Consider the following 20,955-nt stretch of genomic DNA (forward strand, 5'->3'; position numbering starts at 1 on the left):
TCTGACCATCAAATATCTCACTTGTCGGCTATACTGTCACCTTGAAGCCCTGTACTTAACTTCTCGATTGAGTGACTGCTTGATCGGCGGATCACCCTGCGAAGCCGATCGTCTGAAACGTGATCTCATTTGCTTTGATATTTGATATTGCGGGATAGCATCCCTCCTTGCGTTCTCCTTTCGGCCTTTCGTGGTCCTTCATCTTATTTTGACATCCATATCCTTGCAACGGTCGCCATTGCTTGACTAACCCGTGCCTCGCCTTACCTGCTTGCGTGATTCCACGGGGTCAAGGTGTTTTGTTTAAGTGACACGCTGAAGTTCCACTTACCTTGATTCCTCCTACCTCACACCAAAACCACTACCCAGCATGGGCTCCTACAAATCCCACCAAGTCCGCACTGGCAGCGGCGGCAGTTCCAGCTCGACGGACACAGCCGCATCAGACCGATCAAGAAGCACGGCGCCCACGCTCCTCAGTGAGCGAACCATGCCTGGCCCCAAATGCCGGGACTGGCCCGAGTCCGAGTACATGGATGAAATCTCGGTGTCGGTCGCAGAAGAAGAAGAAGAAGGAGAAGGAGAAGAAGGAGAAGAAGAAGAAGAACAACAAGAGGACAATGATATTCGTGAGTCCGTCTCAACATACGCATCAACAACCCATTCCAAAGCCCGCATTGCCCCCGAAGAACCAGTCTTCGAAGTCGACGATAGAGAAGAGTCCTTCCCCACAGACGCCGTAGCCTCAACACCAACCTCTTTTGCAAACCTCTTCCCCTCAACAAGAAGACTGCTCATACGCCACGACGACGCCACCGTCGACGGCAACATGAACCTGCGCGTCGACACCGTCGTCCCTTGTCGCGACGGCTACCAACAAGACGTGATCCTCTTTCACCTCCGCATGTACGACCTCTTCTCCCGCAAGTGCTCCTTCCGTCGGTACTGCCGCGACTCAGGCCGCGAAGTCTGCCACTCCACACGCAAAGAAACATCGCCCCCGCACGACCACCGTCCCGTTTTCCGCCGCTCCTGGAGCAGCATGCTGGCCAGTCTCCGGGCCAGCTCGAGCGGCAGCAGTAGCCACCACGGCCAGGCACCGGTGACCGACCATCTCAAGCGCCAGGACTCGGGTTACTCGACGGGGAAGCATGCGCACAGCTGCGATCCAAACGGGCTTGCCGATGATTCCGCCGAGAACACTTCGTCTCCATCAGCATCGTCGTCTTCGCACGACAAACACCTCACCGACACGATCCTCCTCGAGTTTTCAAACTACGCGCATGTCGAGCTGAAACGCCGTGGCAGTCCGGGCGCCAAGCGTTACGAGTACGAGTACTGGAGCACCAGGTACCAGTGGCGCTGTGAGTGCCGGCGCGAGGGCGACCTGCGTGAGTTTTCGTACCATCTGGTCGACACGCGCTCATCCCGCACGATCGCGCATATGGTCCCTGATATCCTGACACCGCTGGAGGCGGTCGACGAAGAGAGTAAGGGTGGCTGGGTGCCGCCGTCGAGTTTATGGATTAGTGACCCCGCTGTTTATGAGCGGATGCCTGATGTTGCCGAGTAAGTGGTGCTGTCCTGGCCTCTTTCTTTTCTCTTTTTATTTTTATTTTTTCTTTTTCCTTTTTGGATTCGGACAATCCCTCTTCATAGTTACTGCGGTCGGTGTTCTCTTTGTTGTCCTGCCCGTCTTTGCCGTTTTACCATTGCTGCCCAGCACGTCACCCCCACCCCCACGCGACCCCCCTCCATCATATCACTTGCCGACGCAGCCACACAACCCCTGAATTTGAGCGTAATGCACCGCACCGCAACAGGAACAGGAACAGCTCACTAACCCAGTTCCAGTGTCATCGTGGCAACGGGGCTCTTTACTCTCGTGGACGACTGCATTCGGCGGCGCTGGCATACCGAGCGCCGCGGCTCTCGGATCCTCCCCGCTCGATCGTCACTGTCGCAGAGCTTAGAGCGCATGGGCCCGCGCCGCTTGATCGGCGAAGTCCTTCAGCGCCGAGGTTCGGCGTAATGAATCATGTGCGATGGGCAATGGGCAATGGGCGGTTGAGGTTGTGGATTCGTGGGATAGGGTTATGACTTTGACCATGAGCGACGGCTATAACTATGGAAACGACGGCTAGTACATACAAACAGATCCACATCAGGCCAATCCGTGGGAGTGAGGCAATCGTGGCGCTACAGGACGGTCCTCACGACAGCCACGGTGCTGGCCAATGCGCTACTTCAATTGAATAAGGCGATCATTATGGGGCGTGTGAGTTGTGAGTTGGCCTTCCTTCCAGGTGGTATCTGGTCCATGTGGTGTTGCGTAATCGCGCTCTCTTTCTTGGGCATTGGGCAGGGGGATGCATGCAACGAGAGGAATCGATATAATGGCTTTGACGACCTGATGACCTGGCGACAATGACTGCTGTCTGTGTTCTTCTTGTGTATCTGTGTATCTTTGACATGCCTCTTTGGGAAAAACTTACTTTCTGTTTCGGGCTTCGGGCTTTAAATATGTGTTCCTAGTCCTATATATGTCTATGTTTCTAAGTTCGTGTTTAGGTTCAGGGCCAGGGTCCGGTTCGCGTTCATGTTCGGTTCATGTTCGGTTCATGCGCGGCGCTCGGCTTTTGCGGTAGTCGATCCGCCCACCCCCTGTCCCGGCGCAATCGATTGGACCAGGCATGCGGATTTGGAGGCTCGGGGCCGGATGGGGCTTTCGTTGGGTATATTTTCGGGGAGAACGGCGTTTTGCGCTGTCAGTTCTGCTTTGGCGTTTGCAGTTGGGAATTGGCTTTTGGCCTTGGGGGATCGGACAGGGAAGACGGATGGCTGTGCTTTAGCTTCCCCTGTGCATCCCCCCTGTTCGTACCTGATGGTTCCGACAGCATTTACTTCTCGACCAGACTGTGGACTTTTGGGGGCCCTCGTGTCTTAGTTTCCTGTTGCTGGATGTGAGTTGGCAGTAGACATGAGACATGGATGGCACGAGATTCTTTTCTCATGCTGGACCGCACCACTCCTGCTTCTGCGTTGCTCTGTTGGCGATGCATAGCTAGTATACTCCTGCTGGACCATCTGACCCTGACCGCTGCTTCTTTGCACCTGATCCCTCCACGAATCACTTTGCTTTTGTTCTTTTCGTTTCTCACCGACAGAACTGAAGGGAAGGGAAGTGGGGTCTCGGTCCGTTCGGAGTGGGTGGGAATGGTTCCTCGTGCGGCGTGTACAGGTGCCACGGTGTATGGATGGCGGATGAGTGATCTGGATGAGGCGAAGGAGCACTGATCCCCGCTAGTGCACGTAGTGAAGACGCACATGCTGGTGATGGGAGGTGCTCTAGTGAGCTGCGAGGTGCTTGGGAGCCCATCTACTGCTGGTAGAAAGGGCTACTGCCATGCCTGTAATCAAGTGCCGATGGCGGGCGATCGATTGGCTGCGGATGAATCTTTTTTGTTTTTATCGCGCCCAGCGGGGACCCTGGGATGCTGGAAATAGGTGTGGAGGGGGCAGGGGGGAAGCTAGGTTGCTAGCGGGATAGTGGTATAGTTCTCTACCATGGAACGGCACTGGCACTAGAGATGCGAGTATGCAGAGCCACAGCCAGAGCCAGAGCCATTGCCATTGACTCGACTCGACTCGACTAGACTCGAATAGACTAGACCAGACTCGACTAGACCGGTTCGAGCATGTCAGGCGCGGACTCGATGCCTGAGGGACTGCCACCTGCGTTAAGCTTGTGCGGGGCCCGAAGGCGCTTGCCCCGGCCAGCTGAAGCGGCCCAGCCCCCGCCGGCTCGGCTTAAGTCTTTAGATGCCTCTCGCTCGTCGCCACGACTCCGTCTTGTTCGCCGCTTGTGAACCACGGAGCTATGGCGCCGTTGAGGATGCGACGCTTCTTCTCCCGGCCCCCGGACTGCACATCTGCGGTAGAAGGCGCTGCAGGTGTACCCTATGCGTGCCCAAGTGCCCAACACCTAATGCCAAAGGAAAGCGGCGAATCATCACCCACCGCCAAACACTGGAGCCATTGGCAATGCTCACTATGCGATCTTGCTTCACCCTTCCCCCCCTCCTAGAAGAGGCCCTGTGTCCCCTCAGGAACCGGTGGAGGAGGGGGGTTAGTGGTGGTTAGGCGACGCGAGACCAGGGCGGTTAGCGCCCCCCCTCCCTCCTGGCCCCTCTCCCGGCTCCCTCCCGGCCTCCCCCGAGTCGCGAGGCGAAGATGTTGTGGATGTGGCGAGAGAGGAGAGGCATGCGAACCGGGGTTCACTTGGGCTAGATCTTAGACAGCATGTCATTCTTTGGCCGGCTGAATGGCCCTGATTGACGATGCTAGCTTCTTCAACAGCTGTTCATGCTCCCGAGGAATGATTTATGCAGGGCGGCCCGGCCTGTGGCTGGGCTGGGGGAGGCGAGTGGGAAAGCGTACCAGCCTCGGGGAGAATGTGAACGGCTTGTTTCGGTTCGCGTGCGACACGAGACGAAAAAGAAAAGGAACGTGGGAACAGGAACGGTGACCTCATCTATTGATGATGCGCTGGCAAATGCCAGAAATGTGGCAGCCCAACGGCTTAACTCCAGGAGTGTGCTCTATAATTCAATTCTTGTTTTTGCTATAGTGGGGGAAGAGGGGGAGAAGAAGGAAGAGGAGGAGGAAGAGGTGGTGGTGCGATAGTAGTTCTTGCCCGTATACAACTCTGCCAACTCAAATCTCGTACCTTTGGGCATCGCCATGGATGTGCAAAAAAAGGGCAGCAAACCGCCAGAAGCTATGACGGGGAAAGCCCGGCCCGCAGTTTGGGCCGAGATCAGCACTGTCTACCTCAATGGAGACTAGGGGACAGACAACGACCTACATGCCCGCCAGCATGCAATGCCCTTTCATCCCGCAGGGTTTATTCCAGAAGGCGTTTCCGCCGATGTGGTTATCCATGCGCACGCTAAGGGAACTAAATTAGATACCTAGCCACTAACCCCTACCTACCCAGTAGGTCATAGGTAAGTCAATCGGGGAGGTACCGGTGCAACATATTAGCCCAGTAACCCTACTCAGGTTACCTTGCCTGATGCTCTTGCCTGGCCGATGAAGCATGGACGGGGCCCCGACATACTACTCCCCTCGCGGTGATCCCAACCCCACGGCGGTAACCGCTGTTTGTAATATCAACGTGGGGTGCTCTGCGTTGTTCACTTTCCCATCCAATGGCCATCGCCCCTTGGCCTCCCGACGGTTATGTGGTACATTCCATACAGTATATTTAGAATTTGGGGTATCTTGTGTGTGGTTGTTTTCCCTAGGGGATACGAATCTTGATGACCTTTGCGAAGCTAGCCCGCCCAATCTTGTCCCCTTGCTGAGAATCATAGGAAGCAAATCAAATCCATAGACAATAGAGGCGATGGAGTGGATACGGTGGATAAATATGCCTGTCACATTATCGGCCGGGCCCTGCTAGTGGGAAAAAAACAGCCGCCCCTCTCTACCTATCTCTCTGCTTCTCGCTACAAAAGTCCGCTGGGCTCGCACTTACCTGCCTTGCCTAGCGTTTCTTCAAGAGTTGGGTCTGGTCGGCGTGCGCCGGGCCGTTCCAGTGTGCAGCCTCATACCTAATGATCCGCATGTTCCGCCCCGGTCCTTGACTGGTGGATCACGGAGGAGGGGGGGAAAGGTATTTGGCTGACGCTGTACTATGTCCCAATCATCCTGCATAAGTCCACTCCGTTAGGTTTGACGGGTCAGGCTCCATGTTTGTCACAGGGGGAAAAAAAGAATTTTCTTTTTGCATCATGCCCCCTCCGAGAACGGGAGTTTTCTAAGGGGGCAATTTTTTTTATTTTATTTCCCTTATTTTTGGCCTGGAAAACACGGCCCACCGTTTATATGACCTCCCCGCTCCCCATGTCGATTGCCGTTCAAGGTTTAAAAAGGTCGCGCGAGAGTCATCCATTGGGCTTTTGTGGATTTTGTCTTTCCATCATTTTTGAGGTTGTTGCCATCGTTCTATATATACTTTATACTTGCCGTTCCTAGAGCTTCGTGGTTCCTCCAACTAGGACTTTCGTTGACTTTGTGGTCTACTGGTTCCTGCTTTACTACCTTGGCCCCTCCTCAAACGACCACGTCCTATCGATCACCGCCTCCCATCGGACCTCATCCATCCCTTCAATTGACCATTCCACACTCTCTTTCCACCGTCTTGCCCTATACCTGTTCACAATGTCACTGCCAAACAGCCCTCAAGGAAGCAGTGCTGCGGGCCGACCTAGCTGGCAAGAGCAACTCCAGGGTAAGCCATTGGAAGACAAAACCTCTCCCCGAGCCAATTTAAAACACGCCACGAAGTCCCTAAAGAACCATTGACTCTGGCTAATACCCCGGAAGAACACTGCAGACGAACCAAACTGCCTCCCCCTGTCTTCAACATCGTCTCCGATCGGCGAGGTACCTGCCCGTTTCCATTTTTTTCTCCCAGATCCTCCCATACATTTCCCGTCTTTTTCTCCCAGCAGAATCAAAAGAACTACCCCTCGCCTCCCCAATGCCGCTGGTTTTGCAGTTCTCTTTTTTTTTCCTGCCTTCTTTTATCCCCTGAATTTTTTCCGGTTCGACGAGTTGCGCTTCCCCTGCTGCTGGCTCTCTGTTTCCTCGCGACTGCGTGTCACGGCATTGCAGGCAACAAAGAGTGGAGCTGCAGAAAAGAAGCGCGCTCTGTACACCGACTTTTAGTTCCGAGCTTGACAGCGGATACTGATTGCCCTTGCGTCGGAATTGCAGGAGGTCGGACCGCCTGGTCGAGCACTGTCACCGTCCAGGGCCAGAATATCGCCGCCCGCTACTGGTACGACGGCCAGTACATCAACAATGCCAAAGAGGACGCCGCCGAGGTCGCCCTGAAGTCGCTCAACCAGCAGCCACGTTCCTCCACTGTCTATCCCGGGCAGCTCTTCCCTCAGCAGCAATCCGCCGGCTACGGCCGCGGAGCTGGTGGGTTTTGAGCCTTTCTTATTTTTCTCCTATTCGACTATTTTCTTTTGTTGGGTGGTTATCTCTGCTTCATTCCTGTGTTTCTATTCAATCTTGTGGTTGGGACTGTCGAGGGTGGCTCCCTGTTATGCCGCGTCTGGGTTGATTTTTTTTTCTGCTGCTTGCTGCGCGGGCCCACAGCTACACTCGCGCCTTGCTGATGCTCCCATTTTTTTCTGTTAATGCGCATGCAGGAAGACAAAAGGTCACCACCGTTCCGTCCACCGCATCTCTTATCGACTAAATCGCCCTCTCGCTCCCCGAACCCCCCGGATGTCCGATCCGTTCGCCGGCCGGTGAAGCCTTGACAGGTGGCCACATGCAATGATTGCGCAGCTATGAGTGTTCCCCGTGCGGGTATCCGCTCAAATAGGGAGATAATGGTCTGGACAAGAGGGCGAAGGGCTCGGCTGGGCTGGGCTGGAATGGCCCTTGAGCATGCGTGTGCCTCCCTCTCTCCCACTGTCGCTCTGAGCCATCTGCAGCCGTGTCGGAGACCAAGGCTGGGTTCATGACCACTACTACATTGAGCCCGGCCTAGCCTCTGTGCGACTCACTGGCAGCACCGTGTCACCCATTCAGTCCTAACGGCTCAGGAACGATGCCCTCTTAATTCTCCGACTCAGGGTTGCGGTGCCGGCAAATGCTGCGGACATCGGACATGATCCACCTGGCCGACCTAGACGATAGATTAGGGCCTTGCGACTTCCCCCCGAGAGCTCCTTTCCTCGGTGAATGAATTGCAGCAGGGCCTTCCCGGTTGCTACACCGGTCTCTGGACATGCGGTCCTCCTTGCCTTTGGACTGCCGTGGTTGAGAATCGGTGGGGTGGTTTCGGTGGGGCTCTGCCGTCAAGCTACCCGCGTTGAACCGTGGAACCAGAAGACTCTGCGTCTCAACATACGGCGGGGTATGAAACGGCAAACTCTCAATTGGCGACAGGGCACAGATGGTGCACTGTGATGTATCTTGAAGGGCAGCTACATCCACATTTGAGACAGCCTGCTTGCGCGTGGTCGCGCATTGTGATTGTCTGCGTCTGAGCTGCCTACCATCTTCAGGTGCCTGTGTGACCTGTGGGGCGGGAAACCGCTCGGCTGAATTCCAAGCAGCCAGATACGACATGACCAGGGAGGCGGGGAGGTAAAAACAGTATTGGGGAAAAACAATGAGGCGGTGAATCCGCGCGAGGAGTTACAGGGATCGGAATCAGCTAAGGGGGTTTTTCTTATCACTGCTTTCTCCTGAGTGAATCAGCTTGGATCTTCTAGGATGGTCTTTCACGCTTGTCTTGGCTGAGTTTGAATACGGGAGTTTTTCTTCTATGCGTCTACGGCTGTATGTGTGGGATTGGGGAATTGGAATCGGACTGGACTGGACAACTGCATTGGTTTCTTTTGTTTTCGTGATCGATCACTGGGTTAGGAATGGCCGGGTCTATCAGATTGGGTTGGAAGGGCTTTATTGAGCTATAACATTTATCGACAGGACATCTCATAACAAAATGTTACTTTCTGTTCATCTTGAGACTCTAGACCAAACATCTTCTTAACGGGCTGCAATAGACCCAATGACTGCTTTTTCGGGCATTAGAATAAGGACTTGGCGTGTGCAACATGACCATGTGCGCTACCAAATATTTAATCTCCGACATGTCACCCTCTCCGAATTTTGAGACATTCCATCCATGTACAATTCACAAGTAGGAGGGTCTACCTCGAACCTTTCATACCCAGTGGCGTGTTTTAATTTGGAGGAAGAAGGATAGTCAAGATCGATAGAGAACAGCTACAGACATCAATAGGGACACATTCAAGAGCGTATGTCGTTTCTTGGCGGCGAAAGATGGAATGGCCAAACGCCTAACTGATGACCCGTTCCCCCAGAGCTGAATGCGTTGTACATTATGTGTAGGTTGAGATTCTATATCCCACTGCCTTTAGGAAAATTAAACTTAAGTCCATTTCAGCCAAAGATTGTCTCCTCTGTTAATACACTACATGGAGTCATCAGCGGCCCTTTAACTTTAAATGGCGACCCCACGCTCTGGTGAGCTTGATGACGAAACTTGCCTGCACCAGGCGGTGGCTGTGCTATTGGGGGCCAAACCCCAATACTTCTTCAACCGAATGCTGGAAACAATCTCTACTCGATTCAGTCTCCCAATTTTCATCCATTGCAATATAGCATCAGTGATCAAGCTCCCTGAAATAAAGTCCACCAGCTAAATATCGAAGACAAAGTCTTGAACTCGATCATGTGTTTCGGTTCCTCTCCCGACCCCAAAGACAAATTCCCTCCCCCACGCCGCGTCGACTATGGCCAGGACTACAATCGCTATGTCCGGGACTATGACAGGTACCAGAGATCCTACGAGTGATACATTAAGCATGACCGGAGCAAGCTGATGCGAAGGACCCGCAACGGGGCCGCGGCCGGGGCCGGTGTTGCCGCTGCCGGGGCTTGCGGAGGCGGCGGCGGCGGGGGATGCTAGAGGGATGCGGGAGCGAAATAACTCACGGATAATTGTTTGTGATTTGCAATTCATCGTGGCGACAGAGCTTTTCGATCAGTATCAATCCTGTAGTCGAAGCTGGAGATCCATTTTTGGGATGCAGGACGACGCATAATGATTATTACCTCTTCAAGGCCTTGCATTTCAGCTCCCTGCATTGTACATTTGTACTTTATTTTATTTTTTATTTTTTATTTTTTATATTATTCTTTAAACGCTTCATGTCAATTCTGGCTATCTTTGATCTTTCGTCATTCATGACGGTTGGGAGATTTCATCATCAATTGCATTCCAAGATTATGCAAGCCCTCCTCATAAATGCCCCATGCAGTCACAGTCAGTATTTACCCAATGGCCTATACATCACTCGCCCCACTAAGCTGAGGTATCTAATATGCAAACTTCTTGCCAGTCCCATCACCAAAGCCCCGTTTATTTCTCCACCCATAATACAACCGCAGGAGGACACACCCAGCCGCAACGAACAGCAGTAATGCCGCATTCGTCCAGTGGCCCGTCGGATAACCCCTCTTCGCTTCGTTGCTCTTGTAGATCCAAACACCAACGATCTGACCCGGTGCGCCGAAGGAGACATTCAACGCGATGGCTAGACCCGCGCCGGCCGTGGAGCGGACATTCGAAGAGAGCCAGCCCAGGAGTGGGGGAATGCAGGCGAATGCGCCACTGGCTGCGACTATCAGACAGCCATAGCGGTGCTAGAGTTGACATTATTAATTCATTCTTTGTCAAATATCTCACTTCAATCCCCAGTGAGGCCCACTTACCAGATATTCCTCCGCAGGAAGGACAGCGGAGGCCAGAAAACCCATTGCACCGATGAAGGAAAAAACAGCGGAGTGAAGTCCGCGACTAGAGCGATATATCAGATTAGTAAATCTTGACGGTGAACTATTGCTGCGTCCCCCGCAGACTAACCTATTAAAGTGGTCTGCAGACCATGCAACGGTTACCGTCACAACGTACGCAACAGCGTATGGAGGCACAGTCATAAGCTGGGCGCGTAAATTAGAATATCCCAGGCCAGCAGTGATAGCCGGTGTGAAAAGAGAAAGACTTGAGAATGGCGTCGAGATGCCAAAGTACACCTGTCATAAAGTTAGCTAAACATGTATACCATGATATGGTAGGAGCATCATACGGCATAATGGGCGTATAACCGCCAGTCGACCAGCACTGCTTTCGCATCAGCCCATGACATTGCGCTTGCAGAGCCTTGAGACCCTTCCAGTCTCAAGCGATCTGCTGCAAGTTCCTTTTCCTCGGCAGAAAGCCAATGCGTAGACTCAGGGTAGTCTGGTAGGAAAAACCACACCAGCACCGCTGAAGCGCAAGACGGCGCGCCCTCGATGATGAACAGCCATCGCCAGGCGGAAAGACCGTGTGCACCATTCATATGGCCTACACCATAGGCGATTGCGCCGCCGAAAGCGCCCGCAAGCGTTGCCGAGGCTAGAATCAAGGCTACCCTCATGGATCTCTCGGAGTTTCGGTACCAAAAGGTCAGGTAGTAGACGAAGCCGGGGAAAAGGCCTGCTTCCATGACACCGAGCAAAAACCGTAGGCCGGTCACTTGGGCATAATTGTGAACACCTCCGAGACCCATAGTCGTTGCGCCCCAGGAAAGCATTAGGAACGCAATCCATCGCTGTGGATATGATTAGCCCTGGCTAACTATACACTTTATTGACCGAGTCCCCAGACATACACTTGGTCGAAGCTTCTTCAAAAAGTAATTTGATGGCACCTCGAACAATGCATACGCGATCAAAAACACCATGAGTGCAATACTTGAATTTGTTAGCTCCCTGCTACACAAATCGGCGAAGCGATGCGTCGGACTCACGTATACTGGTACGAAGTCATATTCGTCTCCGACAGGAGGTCATTGCCGGTATTCTCATTAAGGATTTTCGCATTCCCTGCACCAGATCAGTTCCAGCTCCGGACTCTCATTCTTGCTTTGATTCAATTCACCGATATTAGACCGATCCAAGTAACACAGAAGATAGATCGCGGCACATAAAGGTACAATCCTCACATCCTGCTTCCAAACCAATGCCTTCTCGCTAGCCTCACGGGCCGGGTCGAGCTCGCCGGGCTCAGCGTACTATTCGCCTCCGACTTTCAGCACAATTCCGCGCAAGAAATTTCAAATCCGATGGCAAAGGGAACACTTACGCCTGCAGCGTTCTCGACATCCGTCGCGCACGTCTTTTCCGCCATCATGGTGCAGGAAAGCTGTCGATCTAGGAAGGCAGAGAAAACACGAATTTCGAACTCAGAAGCGATCTGTGGCCGGAGGGGGGAACACAGCACACTAATGGTTCCTCCTTTTTCATTACTTTTTCCTTCGGCATGGAACTAGTTGCAACTTGCCCGGGAACGGGAAAGGGCCCCCGCATTTTTTGCTCTCCCGCACTGGCCAGGTCGGCCATTCTCCGAGCGCTGATCTTCGCTGGGGTGTCCCCGAGGGGTTGGATGAGGCTGGGTCAAGACGGAGGACAAGGCTTGTTTGAGTTTGCAATGTGCCCTATAACCTTGATTTACTGCTCCGTATACTGAGGTATGCCATTTCTCAGTAAGTCTCCCTGTTTCTACGTTCGCAGGGTTCAGCATGATCCCACTTTGAGGGGATCGGATAAGGGCAGCGCCTATGGTCAGACTACATTGTTGTAAGGCTGTTCCCATATTCTCGAGTCCTTCCATTCGTTCCATCGCGAGTATATTCTTTCCGGCGCAGTTCTTCATCTTCAGATTTAACACTGTTGGTTGGGCGAAGTATATTCTTGGAATCGATTTGCGGAAGCTGTTATAGTCAATTTTGCTGGATTGCACCATATCTATATCGCTTCAAATCAGTTAATTTATTAGATTGAAACTATTGATTATAGATCAGCCCAAAAATTTGTAATTCTTGGGACCATTGCAAAAACAGGTTCTTCCGGGATGAACAGTGACATACAAACTGTCTATTGAGCTCTCAGCCTCAGGTCACTTCTCATACTCGAAGGAAGAGCCATATTCCAAACCACTCCGTAAGACTAGCAAGTGTTTGAATTTTGACTCTCTCTCCCAGTCTGAAACTAAATGGCAGCCCGCGGACTTGACCTCGTGAGCGATTGCCATCGGCAGTTATGCAAACCAGACAAACATCTTATCAGTTAGATTGTGCCTGATCGCATCACAGCTGGCACCACCGCGACACCCCGCGCTGTCCTTCCATGCAATGCTACCGTGTGCTAGCACAGATTCGCCCTAAATTGATACCCAAGGCACCATTTGTGATCGCTGCAGCCATGTCGACCGCCGCTAAGCCCACCCAAAAAACCATGCCCTCCGCATTGACTTTTGACTGTCACGCGAAATGTTCGGTAGGTCTTCGCTAGGCATTGTTAACCCCCAGAAAGAGCTACCGCTGACTTGATTTATGTTTTTGGTGCGTTTAGTCTACGAAAGCCCGCGCGAGTACCCTCCACCTCCCCCATGGCTCTGTTCCCTTACCGATCTTCATGCCTGTTGCGACGCAAGCCTCTCTCAAAGGCTTGACATATGATCAGCTGCGCGACACAGGATGTATGCTGTGCTTGAACAACACATATCACCTTGGCTTGAAGCCCGGGCAAGAGGTTTTGGATGCAGTGGGCGGCGCTCATAAGTTGCAAGGTTGGGATCGTAATCTTTTGACAGATAGCGGCGGGTAAGAGGCGGCTTTATTCCGCAAGAAGAGACGATCGGCTGACTGAGATATCCTGGCCTCTACCAGCTTCCAGATGGTTTCTCTTCTAAAGCTAGCAACTGTGACCGAGGAGGGTGTTCGATTCCTCAGTCCCCATGATGGCTCGCCTATGTAGGACTCCCCGCCGCCACTGCTCGCGGTTTTCTGCAATGCGATCTGAAGACAAATCACTGACAACAGACCTCCAGGCTCCTCACCCCCGAACACTCCATTTCTCTGCAGAACTCTATTGGCTCAGATATCATTATGCAATTAGACGATGTGATTGCCACCACCTCCCCAGATCATGCCCGGATCAAGGAAGCTACGGAACGGTCTGTGCGGTGGTTAGACCGTTGCATCGACGCGCATAAATACCCCGAGAGACAAAATCTGTTTTGTATCATTCAAGGTGGATTAGATCTAGATCTCCGAAAACAGTGCTGCGAGGAAATGGTGGCTCGTGATACCCCCGGAATCGCAATTGGAGGCTTGTCTGGCGGTGAAGCTAAGGAGGAGTTTTGCAAAGTGTACTCGGCACTTCCCCATTTCTGGCGCATCATCTACTGACACTTTGGAAGGGTCGACACGTGTACCGGACTTCTTCCCGAAAATAAACCCCGATACGTGATGGGAGTGGTATGTGCCTTCTCTCGGGCCAGAGTTGCTTTTGTTTCTAACACTGTTCAAGGGATATCCGGAAGATATCGTTGTTGCAGTCGCTCTCGGTGCAGACATGTTCGACTGCGTGTGGCCCACACGGACAGCGGTAAGTTGATATCGTCACTGGGCAATAGTATCCATACTAATATTGAGCCAGCGTTTTGGCAACGCCATTGTGAATTCCGGTACACTGAATCTTCGCAATCAGTCGTATGCAAATGACTTCACTCCCATCGACGAGGGTTGCGATTGTGTCTGCTGTCGCCCAACTGAGAAAGGTGGTCTCGGCGTGACCAAGGCATATATACACCATGTAACTGCGAAGGAGACCGTTGGTGCTCATCTGTAAGTTCGCACTTGTGGCCTATAGTCGATCGCCCCATAAGACTGATGAAAACCTAGTCTCACGATGCACAATGTGCATTACATGTTGCAATTGATGGGAGCTGTACGCCAGGCTATTCTGGATGACCAGTATCCGGCTTTTGTTCGCCGATTCTTCTCCAATATTTATAATGGAGATAAGACAAAGTATCCTGAGTGGGCTGTGGGCGCTTTGCGAGGCGTGGGGATGGACCTTTTGGAAAATTAAGCGGCATAATTTCGACTACTTGCATATATAAGATCTACCTTCTTGTGTGAAAACTGTGACGATGATCTGCATTTTGACTCGAGAAAAGCGTGTACACTTAGATGGTGTTTGAACCGACTAACAGATACCATTTGAATTCTTCAACTGAGAGCATGATTTGATGCGATGATGTGCACCCTTCTGCTACATTGAAACCTAAAACGAATAGTTCCGGCTGTCACGTCGCCAAAATATCCGCGGTTTATTCGTCATGAGGCCCACCACAGGCAATGTACATGCTTTAAGACCGTCAGTTGGTATGCAGACTCTCCCAATAACAGAATACATACCTTCCCTTGCATCCAACGGGCAGATGCTCCTCTGTCAAGGTACTTTCAAGCTCAATGCCAGTCCCTTCGACAGCGACATCTAGATTCTTCACGACGTTGAGAAAATTGTCCGCGATGATGTACGCTTATATGTGGATGTCTATTGGCCAGTCAACACTCGACTACTTTAAAACAGCGTAATAAATGGATAGTATCTTTGAAGCTGCAGACTCGTCCTAGACTTCATTGAATGAGAATTATCGAGTTACTATAGAGTTACCCTTAGACTGGCAAAACACAGCTGACGAGGAAGGGTAATTCAAAAATAAGGGTTTACGCGGCCTATCGCGATAGCCAAGATGTCTGTGGTGGCTATCAACGAGAATATTCAAACATGGGGAAGGAGAGAGAGAGAGAACTGGAGGATTCCATAACAATACGGGGAACCCCAACATCGTGCCGTACGTTACGTAAGGTGTGAAAGCCGAATCTTGGATATCAATCTGCGGGGTTTCCAAATAAAGCTTGAAAGATTTTAACATTACATGATGGAGCTCTCTCTGCCCGTTGACTTTCACCCATTTGATCTACAGATTGGAGTATATGTCTAGGCCTCTTATGCTGGTTCATAAAAAGACAGGACGGTACGATAGTGATCACGTGATAGCGTGTCGCGTCGACGCGCATCGAAATCCTGCCGGTCTCCTCCTATCCGTGCCAGTCAAGAGGAGAGGCCGCAACCACAAAAAGATCGACTCCATTTCCGATCCCAATATATCGAACATGACTCAAGAACAACTCATTAGCCCCTCGCCTGCGGCGACTGCGCCGACAACAGCAACAACAAACCTGGAACACAATCCCTCGCACGAAGAGCATCAGTACCTCAACCTGATCCGCACAATCCTAGCTCAGGGAGAGCATAGGCCTGATAGAACAGGGACCGGCACACGATCATTGTTCGGCCCACCGGCCCTTCGGTTCTCACTCTCAAAGCCCAATCCCAACGGCGATGCGACACCCGTTCTGCCCCTTCTCACCACAAAACGAGTCTTCCTACGCGCCGTGCTTGCGGAGCTTCTTTGGTTCATTTCCGGCTGCACATCGTCCTTACCCCTCTCCGAGGCCGGGATCAAGATCTGGGATGGGAATGGCAGCCGCGAGTTCCTCGATAAGGTCGGACTAGGACACCGGGAAGAAGGCGACCTGGGCCCCGTGTATGGATTCCAATGGCGGCACTTTGGGGCGGAGTATATTGATGCGAAGGCCGACTACACCGGCCAAGGTGTGGATCAACTCAAAGAGGTCGTGGACAAGATTATGAACTCGCCCTTTGACCGCCGCATCATTATGAGCGCCTGGAATCCAGCTGACCTGCGCAAGATGGCGCTCCCGCCGTGCCACATGTTCGCACAGTTCTATGTCTCTTTCCCGCCAGAAATGAAGCTCGACGAGAAGACGGGAAAGCCCACTGAGAAGGGTACCTTGTCTTGCCTTCTCTACCAGCGCTCCTGCGACATGGGTCTCGGCGTGCCGTTCAACATTGCTTCCTACGCTCTTCTCACTCACATGCTCGCCCACGCTGCCGACCTCCACCCTGGTACTCTCATCCACACCATGGGCGATGCTCATGTCTACCTTGACCATGTCGACGCGCTGAATGAGCAGTTGACCCGGGAGCCTACAGATTTCCCCGAGCTGCGCATCAAGCGCGAGGACCGGGGCAGCGCTGTTATCGACGGGTGGAAGGAGGATGAGTTTGAAGTTATTGGATACAAGCCACACAAAATCATCAAGATGAAGATGAGTGTTTAATGCTGGGGGTTCTTGACGAATCTTATTGGGCACTATTGCCTATGTTATGTTTAGATGATACCAGTTTCTCTTTTGGAATATAAATGCCATAGATCGAGACTTTACAAGACGGTAGACATTATGTACCCCTGGGCCGCCCCTGTATGATATACAGTCAACGCCGAAGCAAAACAGACAGCAATAAGGTATAATTGAGATGAGCAACGCTTCCAAATGTAGATGCCCCCAAGATGAACCGCAAACAAGCAAGGAAATGCGTCAAGTATAGAATGAGATGATAACAGGCATTCATTATGAGTTCTCAAGGACCAGACCAGCGCCTCGCAACAAAACAATGGTATCTCCCGACTTCAGTTTCCCGCCTCCGATGGTATCCGAAAACTCTAAGAAGTCACCAGATTCGACATGAAAGATTCGCAAACGCGCCTCCTCTCCTCCAACGCGGTTATTCAGGTTCTCAACCTTCAACCTGCGTGCCGCATCGTCAAGCACCCGCCCAACCTTCCAACGCGAGTCAAAGTAGAAGTCCCCAGCCGGCGGCTCAGCAGCCTGTGTATCTGCCGTGCCAACCGTATGCAAGTATAGCCGTTGATCAGCCGGAACACCTGCATCGCCCTTGGCTGACCGCTTCATCGCGTTGACGCTAGCGATTCGCGCCGCAGGACTGTTCGGCTTGACCTTGGGCTTCGGGATCAGATTCGAAGTCGCAGCTTGTTTCTCCTTGCCCCAAGTGCGCATCCGCGAGAACATCGACTTGATCGTTTCATTCGGGCTGCTGCCTTGCCGCGCGCCCAGCGGGGTAAGCTTGGCGCACTCGTGCTCCTCTCGCAACCGGTGCTTGAGGCAGTATTGGCGATTGCAGTTCGGACAACGCACGCCGGGGTCTTTGAGAGTATTGATGAGGGTCTTGCAGGAGACGTGTGCACACTGGTCGGAGTTATAGATGTTGGGCTTTTCCGGCGCAATGCGATTCTCTTTCTGGTTGGAGGTGCCGTTGCGCCGGCGCGCCCATTCACCGGCATGAGGGCATTTGTGGGCGGTTTCGGACCGGTGATCGAGGCAGAATGTGCTTCGGCAGGATTCGCAGCGGAAAGGGAGAAAGTCGAGTTGCCCGCAGTATTCGAATTGGCAGTGGCGGCCGATTGATTCGAGGTCGGTATCGGCCATTTGCGTGTAGGACTCTTCGGGCGTGTGGGAGGAGGTGCCCCCCTTGGATATGCTGACGGGAGACATATTAACGAGTGGTGAAAAGATCGAATGCAAATAGAGCACAGAAAGAATGGAGTAGATCGGTCGGTATAAGAGCAGAAGATCGAGGAGTGTAGAATGCGATGGCAACCGGTGACTAATGCGGAGAAGCTTCCAGCGGCTTAGCTAATAATCGCGGAGATCCGCGAAGGGTAGGTGTCAAGACAAAAGAGGGCCAAATCCTAGGCAAAATGAATACTTGACCAAGAATGCACTAGGCAACATTCTTAGTCTATACCGTCATTTATTGCTCTGATAGTAGGATAGACCAATGCCTTGAACAGAAAGAGCGTAGTTCGCTTACCATGGCCGCAAATATAAAGTCTATACTGCTCTTGGGCAGAGAGTGCTTGACTTGGGTGTAGCCATCAGTGGTGCCCTTGGGAACCAAACAGACTTGCTGCTCACTATTTGCTCCCTACCGAGTCTCGTTGTTGTTTCGAAGACTTCATTCTATTCACATACTATGCTACCATGTCTGAGAAGACAGTGTAGAAAGTGCCTCAATGGAGCCCCTTCGACACACGATCGATGCCCTCCTATTACTACGTCGGCTACAATCAGGCAAAGTCTATCCTCGATGTTGTTGCCCAGTAAGTAGTTTCGTCGTCCCTTTGGTGTGTTCTGCTTTTTTTAGCTTCTGAATGGAGGTTCCTGGTCTTTATGGCTACTCATATCTTGGCAAAAGGATGATTGTTTGTGACGAGGGAAACCTTTCGGGCCCATAAGCCTATTATTTGGTTGAGATCTAGATATTTCGAAAGGCCTGTTCAAGCTCCTTTTCGGTGCTGTGCCAGATCCAGTTGGATCATCTTTGAAAGATGATTGAAGATGTGAGTATCAATAGGAGGTTTCCAAAGTTATCGAGTTGAACAACACAGAAATCAGCCTGTTCAAGATCATCTTAGAGTACTCGTACGGGCCACTATGGCTCTTATCAATATGAAATGTGGGTACATTGACAGATTAGAGGACTCATACTCCCCTCGACCCGATCCATTCCTTTGTCGCGTAGGAAGCCCTTGGCCTCGCTGAAGTGCTATGTTAGGAACCCATCCCTGACCACTTAATGTACGATACATATTGCCACCATGACGACTATCCGATAAATTGCATTCCCTTACGATTAGATGTAGGACGGTCGGTAGTAACCCAACAACCCCCACGGGGGTCTGGCAGCTCGAAGTATGGGTCTCTATGGAGACATCCCACTTAAAGCGCGGGGCGCACCACTTGTACCGCGGGAGCTCGCCCGACACGCGAATCAGCGATCGCGGTTCCGACCGAGGGGTAAAGTGGGATTAACAGCTGGGTACAACATCCACCTAGGGACCTTGCCGGTCTCTAGTGCATGTCACAGTCCCCCTTGCGTCCACATTATAAATTGAGGGAGCTCAGTTTCCCGCCCGACCCGACTTCTTCCTGGAAAGACACCCCACGGCAGCCAAATAGCTTCCCAATCTACCCCCGCCTCCCCGGCTTCGAATTCGAAATGGAGCCCCCAAAGGTCGGCGACAAGGTCGCGGACATTGACACGCCATCCATGATTGTCGATCTCGACCTCATGGAAGCCAACATCAAGAAGCTGATGGACAAGCTCCTGCCGACTGGGCTTGACGTCCGCCCTCACCTGAAGACGACTAAGAGCGCCATCTTGGCCGGCAAGCTGGCAAAGGCCGGCGCGAAGGGAGGCTGCGTTACTAAGGTCAGCGAAGCTGAAGTGATTGCTGCCGCTGGCTTCGACGACCTGCACATTACCTGCCCAATAATTGGCCCCGCCAAAATTAGGAGGTTGGTGGAATTATTTCGGAAGTACCGCAAAGTCCGGATTGTCGTCGATAGCGAATTCGGCGCATCGGCAGTCAATGATGCTCTGGCGCAGTCGGGCATTGACGAGCCCATCGCCACCCTAATCGACCTTGACGTGGGCCTTCACCGAACGGGCGTGAAGCCCGGTGAGCCTGCTATGGCTTTGGTGAAGCATGTTGGAGGACTGAAGCACCTGAAGATTGTTGGTGTCCAGGGTTATGAGGGCCATCTACAACATTTGCACGACTTTGAGGACCGCAAGTCTCAATGCCTGGAGTCCATGCGCATCCTCACCAGTACCGCCGAATCGTTCCGCCAGGCGGGCTACAACATCGAGGTTGTGACGACCGGAGGAACCGGAACGGCTGAGTTCTGCGCCTCTGTCCCTGGGGTCACTGAACTTCAGCCTGGCTCTTTTATCTTCATGGATACCGACTACCGTAACGCCGTCGGAACGTTCTACTCCAACAGTCTGACTATCTTGTCGACTGTCGTCAGCAAGCAGGGTCCTCGGGCCGTGACAATCGATGCCGGGTTGAAGTCGTTGACGACCGACAGTGGAATGGCTGAGTGCAAAGATCCAAGATACAAGTATAATGAGTTTGGTGATGAGCAGGGGTCTCTTATGTGGCAAGAGAATACCCCTGACCTTTCGGTTGGCGATCGCCTCGAAATTATCCCAAGCCACATCGACCCCACAATCAATCTGCACGATGTGTATTATGCTCACCGCAGAGGAGTCATTGAGGAAATCTGGCCTGTCGATTCGAGGGGCAAGGTACAATAGCTGATGAACAAAATGTTCGACACCCTGATAGAAAATTTGTGAATTCTAGAAAAACGTAAAACTTTAACCTACGTTATGAGACACCGATATAGCAAGAAAATTTTTATTCTGTAATCTAGGAGCAGATTACGGAAACTATATTCTGGCTGCTGATTAACGACCTATGGATATTATGCGATTCTGGTTGAATGGCCGTGGGTAGCTAAAACCCTAAAGACTGCTAGACCCAAGAGTGCACTATAGGCAATGTTTTTACTCCATACCGTCACTTATTGCTCTCACAGGAACTAATTGGATTGATTGCAGTGTTCTTCTTTGTTTGGAGAGACATCATGTATATATTTTCTTTCTCATTGGCTCGTCATGGCTGTAAGAGTGCAAATCCAGCATTTCGTTTTATATTTATGCACCACCCGTGCAAATCACTGCTCTCATCCTTATAATGAT

At 52.0% G+C, this 20,955-nt stretch overlaps 8 protein-coding genes across 8 annotated transcripts; 5 read left to right on the forward strand and 3 right to left on the reverse strand.

Annotated features, from left to right (window-relative positions):
- Positions 1-370: 370 nt before the first annotated feature.
- Positions 371-2,032, forward strand: N7482_001256 (uncharacterized protein; the record flags this gene model as incomplete). Its single annotated transcript, XM_056683381.1, has 2 exons — positions 371-1,569; positions 1,855-2,032. 2 exons carry the CDS (start codon positions 371-373, stop codon positions 2,030-2,032), a joined length of 1,377 nt encoding a protein of 458 aa, XP_056546987.1.
- Positions 2,033-6,228: 4,196 nt separating this feature from the next.
- Positions 6,229-7,007, forward strand: N7482_001257 (uncharacterized protein; the record flags this gene model as incomplete). The annotated part of the gene is made up of 3 exons (XM_056683382.1): positions 6,229-6,298; positions 6,394-6,453; positions 6,787-7,007. 3 exons carry the CDS (start codon positions 6,229-6,231, stop codon positions 7,005-7,007), a joined length of 351 nt encoding a protein of 116 aa, XP_056546988.1.
- A 637-nt stretch (positions 7,008-7,644) lies between these two features.
- N7482_001258 (uncharacterized protein) lies at positions 7,645-8,160 on the reverse strand (the record flags this gene model as incomplete). The annotated part of the gene is made up of 1 exon (XM_056683383.1): positions 7,645-8,160. The coding sequence occupies one exon, from the start codon at positions 8,158-8,160 to the stop codon at positions 7,645-7,647; it is 516 nt and encodes a 171-aa protein (XP_056546989.1).
- A 1,779-nt stretch (positions 8,161-9,939) lies between these two features.
- Positions 9,940-11,797, reverse strand: N7482_001259 (uncharacterized protein; the record flags this gene model as incomplete). The annotated part of the gene is made up of 8 exons (XM_056683384.1): positions 9,940-10,266; positions 10,336-10,420; positions 10,487-10,656; positions 10,710-11,216; positions 11,277-11,358; positions 11,415-11,490; positions 11,546-11,678; positions 11,750-11,797. 8 exons carry the CDS (start codon positions 11,795-11,797, stop codon positions 9,940-9,942), a joined length of 1,428 nt encoding a protein of 475 aa, XP_056546990.1.
- Positions 11,798-12,900: 1,103 nt separating this feature from the next.
- On the forward strand, positions 12,901-14,541 carry N7482_001260 (tRNA-ribosyltransferase family protein; the record flags this gene model as incomplete). Its single annotated transcript, XM_056683385.1, has 8 exons — positions 12,901-12,942; positions 13,018-13,268; positions 13,335-13,418; positions 13,496-13,816; positions 13,868-13,925; positions 13,978-14,055; positions 14,107-14,294; positions 14,352-14,541. 8 exons carry the CDS (start codon positions 12,901-12,903, stop codon positions 14,539-14,541), a joined length of 1,212 nt encoding a protein of 403 aa, XP_056546991.1.
- A 1,091-nt stretch (positions 14,542-15,632) lies between these two features.
- Positions 15,633-16,664, forward strand: N7482_001261 (thymidylate synthase; the record flags this gene model as incomplete). The annotated part of the gene is made up of 1 exon (XM_056683386.1): positions 15,633-16,664. One exon carries the CDS (start codon positions 15,633-15,635, stop codon positions 16,662-16,664), a length of 1,032 nt encoding a protein of 343 aa, XP_056546992.1.
- Positions 16,665-16,955: 291 nt separating this feature from the next.
- On the reverse strand, positions 16,956-17,897 carry N7482_001262 (AN1-type zinc finger protein; the record flags this gene model as incomplete). Its single annotated transcript, XM_056683387.1, has 1 exon — positions 16,956-17,897. One exon carries the CDS (start codon positions 17,895-17,897, stop codon positions 16,956-16,958), a length of 942 nt encoding a protein of 313 aa, XP_056546993.1.
- A 1,507-nt stretch (positions 17,898-19,404) lies between these two features.
- Positions 19,405-20,508, forward strand: N7482_001263 (DSD1 family PLP-dependent enzyme; the record flags this gene model as incomplete). Its single annotated transcript, XM_056683388.1, has 1 exon — positions 19,405-20,508. One exon carries the CDS (start codon positions 19,405-19,407, stop codon positions 20,506-20,508), a length of 1,104 nt encoding a protein of 367 aa, XP_056546994.1.
- Positions 20,509-20,955: the final 447 nt, after the last annotated feature.

Source organism: Penicillium canariense (assembly GCF_028826845.1).
Source record: "Penicillium canariense strain IBT 26290 chromosome Unknown utg000001l_segment0_segment0, whole genome shotgun sequence".
Lineage (NCBI taxonomy): Eukaryota > Fungi > Ascomycota > Eurotiomycetes > Eurotiales > Aspergillaceae > Penicillium > Penicillium canariense.